This window comes from Mastigoproctus giganteus, chromosome 1 (assembly GCF_048544385.1).
Source record: "Mastigoproctus giganteus isolate SK-2022 chromosome 1, ASM4854438v1, whole genome shotgun sequence".
Taxonomy (NCBI): Eukaryota; Metazoa; Arthropoda; class Arachnida; order Uropygi; family Thelyphonidae; genus Mastigoproctus; species Mastigoproctus giganteus.
The window spans coordinates 256,712,161-256,722,904 of record NC_143575.1 but is presented as its reverse complement, the minus strand read 5'-3'; the positions used below and the strand labels follow the sequence as shown (position 1 = coordinate 256,722,904).

Below are 10,744 nucleotides of genomic sequence, written 5' to 3'. Positions count from 1 at the left end.
TATTGCAGTAAGCAGAATGACAGCACAGACATGATGAATTGTATTTTAATATATGATAAAATATTAAAATCCACAACTAAGCCAAATTAGCAGAGTTAATTGATTTGGTCAAAAATTCTCATATATTTATGACGTCTCAAACATATTTACATTTTCATGAGCTTCATAATTGAAAACAATTGATTTTTGCAATCTCCCGAAATGACAAAGATTTTGTTATTTACAACTTATATTCCTTTCTTCACCGGTTTTGGTGCTATATACACTTTTACAGGTTTACAAAGTTCTATGGGACTGTTTTCTGATTTCAGCCACAATGGATTTTTCTGACTTCCTCGGCTGGTGGTACCACCTTCAGTGTCACTAAAATCAAGTACCAAACTCATTTCCACGTGACAGGCCTCTGAAATTAAAAATTAAAGATTTCCCAATATGAGAAGAAATTTACTTATTGTCTATGAAAAACTAACCAAAAAAGGCAGTTCAAGTTCATGTATGAAAAATTATGCATTTGAATTGTTTTGAATTAGTACAGAAATGAACTGAAGCAATTAGAAACAGCATTTATGCAAATAAAATTATCATACTTTAGAAAATCTCTCTCTCTCTCTCTCTCTCTCTCTCTCTCTCTCTCTCTCTCTCTCTCTCTCTCTCTCTCTTGGAAAGAGTTCTATAATTTAAAAAAATCACAATTACATCCAGTTTGACAACTAAAATGAAAAATATTAAAAGGAGTTTCATATAGTAAAAGTAGCATAATGCAAATTAAAAATATAATTAACAGTAATAATAGAACATGTATGCTATCAAAAATTTGAAAACAGTAAATATATTCAAAAATGAATTTTGCATGGAAACGAACCTAGTGAAACATCTTATGAAGTTTCGCTATTCAGAAAAATAATCAGTAACAAAAATATTTCTCAAAGTAATATAGCCTCAGTAACACAACTTGAACTGAAATAAACTAAAGTGTTCATATATAAGTAATAAATATTCTACTAAGTATGCAAAAATTAATTAAATGTACACTATACTCCACTGAGACTAAATGAAATTTTTTGAAGCAAACAAAAAAATGATGTGAACAAGAGCAAAATTACACAAAAACGTGTGAGATTATTTTCTCCTCTGCAGGTAATGCTCCCAAAGGGTGCCGAATTTTGGAAATGAAATGCAAAGTGATGAAAACTAGAACAGAACATATTAAAAAAAAAATAAAGAATTTCATTCTCGTGGTAGGAGCCACAAGGCATTGATGTTTGCATTTCACCATGTGGTTCCAGATGAGATAAGTACCAGCAGATGAAATCCTTCTTTATTCTATTTAACTTTCTGCATTTTATTTCACAAATTCAGCCAAATTCAGAGGCACTAGCTGCAGTGAGGACAATATCATGTCAACAAGCTTTAATATACTTTTTTAAATACTTTTAACAATTTCTTTCAATCTTAACACAGTATTATATAAATCAAGTGCTTTGCAAAATCCTGCATTTCTTTTATCCTTTATATGCATATTTTATATGCAAAAATTGACTTTTACCATAAAAAAAACAATAATCACAATGAACATTGTACATATGAGACGCATTCAGAAAGTTCAACTGATATGGCAAAAAAAATTATAGGCATGGTAGGTATTAATGCATTATTAATTCTTTCCATGCTATTGTAACAAACTAGGATGATATGCTTGTTGCACTGTTCCATTCACCCTTGACAAGAAGCATAACAGAAAACAAAAAGTGGATAGAAAATGAAAACTTGGAAATCTAATGTACCCATAGCATCTTTAAGTTTAAAAACAACCAAAAGTCATCAAAAGGAAGGTCTGGTGAATGGAGCAGGAGTAAGAGGTTCAAAGCAATTGGTAGTTTAAAAATGACAATGGAGAACTATACTGTTCCAATAAAAAAACATTACCAGCAGACATACTGTTCCAATAAAAAAACATTGAAGCAGATTTTGTGTCATTCCTTGCAAATCAACAAGTTTCTTGTTTAAAATATCTGAATAACTGTCATCAGTGGTTCTGGTATCTTTAGAAAAGGGATGTCAATTGAGATCAGTTAAGTACACCATAGTCTTTGTTTTCATGTACTGGCAGAGCTGCATCTGCAATTAAAATTTGTTATTCAACTTTCACCTGCCCAATTTTGATGACAAAATTTAAGTTTTTCCCCCATTATAAGGATGTTTTCCTATGTCCATGGGAAATCATCATTATGAATAAAATACTTGCATGGTTTCTTGTTTGCATAGGATGCATCATGTGTTTGAAATTCATTACACTTATTGTCAATAAATACTTATACATATATGCAATTCATAACTGAACTATTATTTGATTTAAAAAGTTACATCTTACACACACACACACACACACACACACACACACACACACACACACACACACACACACACACACACACACACACACACACACACAATAGGTAGCATGACTGTCAAGCCTATTTTAAAAATAGGATAAAAAAAAAATCCTTCCTATCAAATTTTATGAAAATTGACAAACACTGAATTAACTAACCTGAAAAATCATATAACCCCACCCCACTTTCTGCACAATAAGTTTGTATGTTTTTGTTGTAGGCTTCAGACTACTGACTATTTTAAGTTGCCATAGTCTCATTAGTGTATAAAGCTATCAGCATTTACCACATCACCACACACCACTTTTGGTTTCCTGTTGTGTCAGAGTCTCCCTTTCCACATAGAACCACATTTGTAACCATGCTCTTTTCATTTGTTAAATTAATTTTTCTTCCAGTTCATGGAAACCTGCTATCTGTATCAACCTACAAAGTCAATGTGTCACTTGTTAAAATGTGGTCCACAGCTAACAGATCTTCCTTATAAAATTTTGAAACTGATAGCTGAAGTCCTTACCAAGATCAAAATTAATGAATAGTATCACTTATATACTTAGAGAAACTTACCTGACCAAATACTGTGAGAGAGCAGTACATTTGTGTATAGCCGATATGTCAATTCTCCTTGTTGCCTAAAGTCAGAAAGTCTAGGCAAGATTAACTGAATTTGTTGGTCAGGATAGGACACCTGTATGACAAAAATATGATCATGTTAATATTTTATTTATTTGTATAATAAAAAAAATTAAATATTAGCATATTCTACTGTGAAATAAAAATTCACAAAAATCTATATGATTAATTAAAACAAACTGGGGGGGGGGAAGAGAGAGAGAGAGAGAGAGAGAGAGAGAGAGAGAGAGAGAGAGAGAGAGAGAGAGAGAGAGAGAGAGAGAGACTATCCAATGACTTCCAAGAAGTATTAATCAAGACAAGAAGTATTAATCAAGATCAGAAAAGAAGTTTTGCCAAGTACAGGATATCCCTGAGATAGACTTATAATATGCTTGGCATGAACTAGCTGGGTGGGCAGTGCAGTAGTACACATGTTTGAGTTAACCATGGTTCAAGCCTACTTGATTGCTAAATACGGTTTATAATATTCTTGTAGAGAATTAGCTGAAAACTCCAATGAGGTCATGCCGGAGTATAAATGGGTCATTTAAAAAATATATATATTTTAATTATTACTTTTTTCCCAGTGTTATGATATCACACTTTTTTTTTCATATCAACCAAGAATACATTTTGCAGATGTTACAGGTTTCATATTTGAAAATTTGTTTTCATTGTCTTTGACTGCATTGACAGGACTGAATGGTGAATTTGAAGAAGGCTCTGAGAGGAATTAAAAAATATTTACAAAGAAAATCAAGAAGGATTAAATGCAGTCCCTCAACTTTCCCTTTCTTTTAAACAGAAAAATCTACCTGGAATCTGGGTTACTGTTTATTATGATGACAATGTGCATGTTTTAAAAGTTGAATTTTTTCCTTGAAATATATGCAAATAATTTTTGCTCATGGGAAGTAAAAACATAAACAAATAAGTTTAAAACACACATGTAGCTTAACAGTTTGGCAGGGCGAATAAAACTAGGGAGTTAACCAGTTAAAAGAATGTTAAACTGATGATCAACTTCTATGAGGAACAAGATGTGCAACCATAATATTGTTCTTCGTTTTAGTATGTAATGTTCTTTTAACTTTCAATACTTTCCAGCGTAATGTCATTTATAAACTGTATTAGAACACTGAAGAGTTGTCAAAGTTAAACTAAATACAGGACTCAGGTTACTAACTAAACTGAAAGCTTTGTTAAAAGGCTCACAGAAAGAAAGATAATAAAGCTTTTAAATTAATAACTTACTTTTATCCTGACATTTTTTACATCTTCTACATTTTCTATTTCTGCATCCATGTTAACACCAAGTATTAATCCAGCAGTAAATTTAAGCGGATTATCAGATTCACTTGCAGGTTCATGAATGGTGGCTTTTGCCTGCTTTATCCTTCCCAAATTTCCATCTTCAGATCCTTTCCGTAGGTGAAATGAAGGACATGGATAAGACTGGAGCAATGGTTGCAGAATACGTGCTACAGTACCCGGCTTGGGCTCATCTAGTGCATCCAACTCATGGAATACTGAAGCTATGAAACCATCAGGATTAATATCTTGTTCTTCTAAGAACCTGGAAAAAATAAATAAATAAAATAAATGTTGTTGTTTATTTTATAGAGAGTTCTTATGATACTTTTAATAATTCTTTATAGTAAGTCATTACTTTATTTTCCTTTTATGCTTGAAATATTTTTGCATTCTTATTTACAACAAATAACCAATAAAATCACAGCAGTAAACTGGTATTGTATATTAACTAAATTTATGTTTAAATTAATATATGTTATCAGTTTAATTTTTTGGTAGAACAGTATATAGCATTACCAGTGGCAGATGATGCAAGAAAACAAGCTGATACAACATCTGCCAAACCCCCCCCCCCCCGACACCTCCCATTTCATCTTCATTCCCTCCAATAGTTTGTCTAGTTCTTCTTTGAATTCATTTAAACTATCAACTTCCACAACAACAGAAAGAAGTTTGTTCCAGCAATCAGCCACTTGCTGGCTAAAGGCAAACTTCTGCAACAGTCCTTCCTCGATTTGAATTTGTGTCCCTCTGTGTGTGGTATGAGCAAGAAGGAAAATCCCATCAGCACTGAGCTTGCTCAATTATTCAAAGCCTTAAACACCTTAATCAGATCATCTCGCAATTTGCAAAAATGAAGCCTTTCTTGGTAAGATTCCATTTGTTCTGCTCACCAATCTCTTTGTCCTTCTCTGTACTCATTCCAGCAGCTCCACATCCTTCCTGAAATGATGCCTCCAGACCCGTATGCTGTACTGAAGATGTGGCCTGATCATTGCCTTATACAATGGGATAATCACCTCCCTATCCCTGCTGGCAAAATTACTGTATAGCATTGATAAAATCCCATGAGCTGTCCTGGCAGCCTGTCTGTTGCTCAGAGAACATTATATATCCCCTCAAGCTAGCAGTTTTTCAACCCATCTAACAGTGCCACAATAGTATCAGCAAATATTCTTGCACCCTTTCTATTTAAATGTATTCCAACCATGTTGAAGCAATCTCTCCTGTTAACAAGCAGAGACCAGCCAAGAAAAATTCTGCCCCGTGAGCCTTGCAAAATCTCTCCAGAGCTGAATTAACTGACAGGGCTCTCAACATATACTTCCTCCTATTGAGTCTGGGCAGAATTGCAGACACTTTCAACTTTAACCCTAATCCGCAACTTTTTTTCAACATTGCCCTGTACTTGTTAGGTAAGTCAGCAGATCTCCTATTCTTAATGTCATTAGTGTCAACATGTACAACAATATCACTTTTTTTGTCCTTAAAATATGATATCTGCTCTACAGCATCATCAATTTTTGCCTCAGGCAGACATACCCTGGTCCTGTTTCACCTATACTTCTGCACAATATATTTCCCATTTCCCTGACAATAGAGTCACCAACAGCAACTAGCTCCTGTGGGACTAGCGCATTCTGCCTTGGGATTTGTCGCTGTGTTGCCTGATGATTAAGTGCAAGCTCTTACATTGATGTGGGCAGCAGAGGGGCCCCAATTTAATTACTTTGAGGTCATTCCCCCTGCTCTTCAGGCTGTCACAAAGGCCCATAACAATGCTGATTTGGCACTTAATATCCTCACACTCCTTATATTGAGCACACACAAAGACAGTTGGCAATATCATGCCCCTTCCTGATAGCTCTGCAAACATCAAACGGGTCATATATAAAAGGCTGTGATTCGGAGAACAATTACTTCACTCAGTTCTTCTCCAGAGCCACGGCATTCCCACTAGCTTGAAAATCATGCTTCTGGTCTTAGGCTTGATTTTCATTAAAATTCAATATAATTAAAATACTACACTAAGCAAATATATTTAATGCAGTAATAACACTATGCACTGGTTATGTTATGAATTTTACATTATTAATTATATATACAGGCTGGCCTTGATTAACGCACATAATTTGTCCCACTAGCGCATCGAGCAAAATGGAAACATGTTAATCGAATATAATAATCAATAGGAAAAATTATAATTGGTCCTTGACCTTCTGGAATGTCTATAAAGAATTTTAAAAATACCTTTTAAATAACTTTTTAACTGTATACAATGTAAAATATAATGAAAATAATTATGGAATTAAATGTTTATAGCATAAAACAGTGGTTCCCAAACTGTGCGCCGCAGAATATTTTAAATTTGAGGGAAACACAGCGATACTCAACATCTGTCGAACACCGCACGAACTACTAGCTTGAGGTAGTTCACAGTTTGTCGTGAAAGTTTGGGAACCTCTGACATAAAATACACAACAAAGAAATGATTGTTGTGGAAATATCTGAACAGTGTTGACTTTCTCTTTTCATCAATCAATTTCCGATAGCCAACAACAATCTTCTCTGGGCCCTGGCGAAATAAATATAGCAGAGAACCTCAAACCTTTTGTTTGAGGTTTTCTGCGATATGAAAGATTTCATCTAGTTCTTTTACCATTATCTCCTTCGCAGTAACATTTTCAACTGGCTCATTTAAAAATTTGAATTTTTAAATGTAAGTCTGCATTGACTTTATTAGTGGGAGACAAACAAGTAACACGTCTTCTTCTGATGGTTGATTGAACACACCGAGGTGAGCGGCAGGCAAACGCTTGTTTGCCTGTCCAACACGCGGTAAGCTTAACGTGTGATTCAAATCTTTTTCAACTATCGCATAAAAAAAAAAAAGATCGCATTAACTGGAAATTTGCATCATGTAAAGTGAAAAGTGGTATAATTTTTTCAAAAAGCAGTAACTGGAACTCGCATTATGCGAGGCCTGGCTGTAATTAAAAATTTGGTTGTTCTTATCACTACACCAGTTATGCAGCAATAATACTACCATGCTACAAGTTTGTGTTATAGGGGCTATACTGTTATGTTTGAAGGTTATAAGTTATTTATAATATATAACAAAATTTTCTATTTAATGCCAAACTAAGTGATTCAAGCTTTGGAGCTACCACAATAGGCGCCTCCGTAGCCAGGTGGGAAGGAGCAGCAGTGCGTAGCACACGCTTCTTGATTAGACCGGGGTTCGAGCCCGTCACCAACAAATACGGAGGATGTGGAAAGGTCAGGGAATGACCACCGCATATCCCGGAGAAATATGGCCTTAGTTGCTAATGCTCCTAAAAACCAAATAACAACAACAACAGCTACCACAATTTAAAAATTTGAATTCCTCTACCATTCACTCTATAACTGTGGTTTCCTTGCATTATATGTTTAATACTATTACTACAGTTATATGTTTAATATAACTGTAGTAATATGTTGCGTTATATGTTTAATACTATTACAATACTATTAGCACCCCAAATAACGGAACATTGAGATCGGATGTCTACATACAGCGCAGATGTCTTGAAGTGCCAAAAAAAAAAAAAAAAAAAGAAAAGAAAACGGTAAGTCATGTGATTACTGTATTTGTTTAAGTTCACCATTTTGAAAGTGAATTCTGTACTGATATCACGGATTATACACCGCTGTTTTACATTTATTTTAAATTAAAAACCTGTCACTATGGCTCCTAAAGTTAATAAACCTCTTACAGAGAAGAAAAGAAGAACATTAAAGCTTAGTGACAAACCTGATATAATAATAGAAAATAGAACGATCATAAGCAGGAGTGTATTAATGGCAGAATATAATATTGGAGCATCAACATGTTTGTTTTTTATGTGCTGTTAATAAAATTGCATTCTTGATCTCTCTATTTCTTATTTAGCCTCATTATTTCTGCATTAAATATATTAAAAATAAAACTTTCTAGATAACGGAAAAATCGAAATAACAGCACCTTGAATCCCTGAAAGAGCTGTTATTCTGAAAATCTACTATATTACTATAACAATGGCAGCAAAATTTGAAGGGTATATTCTATATTGTTAAAAGTAGAGAGAATAATTATCTGAAATATAAAGTTATAAAATGAGTGGATGATTCAAGGTTTTTCTGTAATATATATTATAAATATACATACATTTATACTCCTTTACCTGTGTAGAGTTTCAACTTGGTCTAGAAAGGCTTCACACAAGCCAAGAGCAGAAGTATTACTTCCACGTATTACAACTAGGAGTTGCAGAGATAGAACTCTCAACTTTAACTGCTTTAAACAAGCAACTTCTTCTGGCTTTAATCCTAAGAACTGATGACTCAAACAAAATGATAGCTGAAGTAACTGAAAATTATAAATTAGTTTAACTTGAAATTTCAGCACATATTTTAATTGTTATATTATTACAAAAAAACTACATACATAGGCATAGATATTCATCATTATTAAAAAAGATTAAACTTTCCAGAAAAAGAGAGAAAATACATTAACTGAACACAGAAAATAGCGCTAGAATTAAAGGATTATTTGAGTTAAGCATGTTTAACTAAAACAAATTGCTGGGTACAAGAGACAGTAAGAGTTCTTCATGAAAGAAAATAAAAAAATAAAATTTTAAATAGAAAATTTGACAAATTACTTAAAAATTTATTGAAATGGAAAAGGAAATCTTTAAAAAAATTAAAGTTTACATTTAGCAATTTCTATTTAAGAAAAATTTAGAATGAGTTAATACAATATCTTACATGCTCCAGTGATGATTTTAAAGAGCTTCCCTGAAATGGACACAGGAGCGATGGATTTAGCCAGTTTTTATTCGAAAGTATCTAAAAAAATTCAAAGTGACTTACATTAAATCAAGTCTTACTTACTCCATACTTGCCAAATTTGATTCTATTAAAAACTTTCTCACAAAAATACAAGTCCAATTTTCTGTTAGAATAACCAAAAAACCATTCACAACCTTTCAAATTGATAACCATAATAATTACATAGCACAAGTCATTAATTGTACATGCAAGGTATAATTTCATTTTGTACATGGCAATGAACAAATAGCATACTGATCTCATATTGTAGAGGAACTTTGACATGAGATATCTCAGTACTGCACTACTCTAAATAAAAGGAATGTGCAAATGGTGAAGTATAGTGCTATTTAATTAAAGTGCATGTCATTAACCATGTTTGAAATTGGGATCCTTCTGGAGTCTCATCAGTGATTTGTAAGGACAGTGAAGATCTGAACCTAGTGATGAGTTATATCCACAATATGTGAGATATGAGATGGTACAGCAGATTTTAAAAAAAAAAAAATTTACATAAAATTAAATTTTGAGGGTAGCATGGTTTTTCCCTCCTAGAAACTTGGATTTTTCATCCAGAAAACAGAAAATCAACCACAGAAGATATGCAATTTAAAGACATAATATATATGGCACAATATATGGCACCTAAAACCCAATAACAACAACATTGTACAAGTAGGGCATAGTCACATTTAGGCTTGATACTCAATGCATGACTTGCATATTGTGAAGGCACTTTGCCATGAGTTTCCTTGATATTTAATGCAAGTCATATAAGTCAGTTCAATTAAGCAAAAACAAAGAAAGAGAAGATGATACTTATTTCATTTATATTTCGGGTTCATTTCCAAAAAGCAGTTTCAATTACCTAGGCTATTCCATTAGAGATTAAATTTTTTTTCTCTCTCTCTCTCTCACACACACACACACACACACACACACACACACACACACACACACACACACACACACACACACACACACACACACACACACACACAGAGAGAGAGAGAGAGAGAGAGAGAGAGAGAGAGAGAGAGAGAGAGAGAGAGAGAGAGAGAGAGAGAGAGAGAGAGAGAGAGAGAGAGAGAGATTTTCTATCTATTAGAAAATCAAAATGTTATAATAGCATTGATTTCTAACTGAAGATATTTGTTAACTAACTACAAGATCCGAAACAAAACTTTTGAGAATTTCAGAGCAATAAATCAATGCAGAAGCCTCTGATTACAAAATAAAACAAAAATACCTAATTATATAATCTTAAATATGGAAGAATTATAAAAAAGTAACAAAACAATACATACCAAATGGAATATCATGAAGTTACTTACTTTAGCTAATAGAAGCTGGCACTGGATGTACAGACTTCCGCAGTTGGCTGCAGCAGAAAGTTCAGGTTCAATTTGGGACAACCTCTGTAAGTCTCTAAAAATTAAAAATTTGAAATTAAAAGTGAACCAAAAGATTCAAAACCTTGTTTGAAAATTACAATAATCCGTTACCTGTGATTTATTCTAAAAACTTTTCTAAATGTAATAATGGGATAGGCATGGTCTCTATTCCCA

General features: G+C 33.3%; 1 protein-coding gene across 2 annotated transcripts in view; it reads right to left on the bottom strand.

Moving 5' to 3' along the window:
• Positions 1-227: 227 nt before the first annotated feature.
• The window catches only part of IntS4 (integrator complex subunit 4), a 97,986-nt gene continuing 87,469 nt past the window's right edge, over positions 228-10,744 (bottom strand). For both annotated transcript variants that reach the window (XM_090385799.1, XM_090385793.1), the window contains 6 exons: positions 10,511-10,604; positions 9,114-9,194; positions 8,528-8,712; positions 4,263-4,584; positions 2,961-3,081; positions 228-403 (listed from right to left, as the gene is read on the bottom strand). In XM_090385799.1, coding sequence (XP_090241925.1) covers positions 228-403; positions 2,961-3,081; positions 4,263-4,584; positions 8,528-8,712; positions 9,114-9,194; positions 10,511-10,604 — 979 coding nt within the window. The remainder of the gene's footprint in view (positions 404-2,960; positions 3,082-4,262; positions 4,585-8,527; positions 8,713-9,113; positions 9,195-10,510; positions 10,605-10,744) is intronic.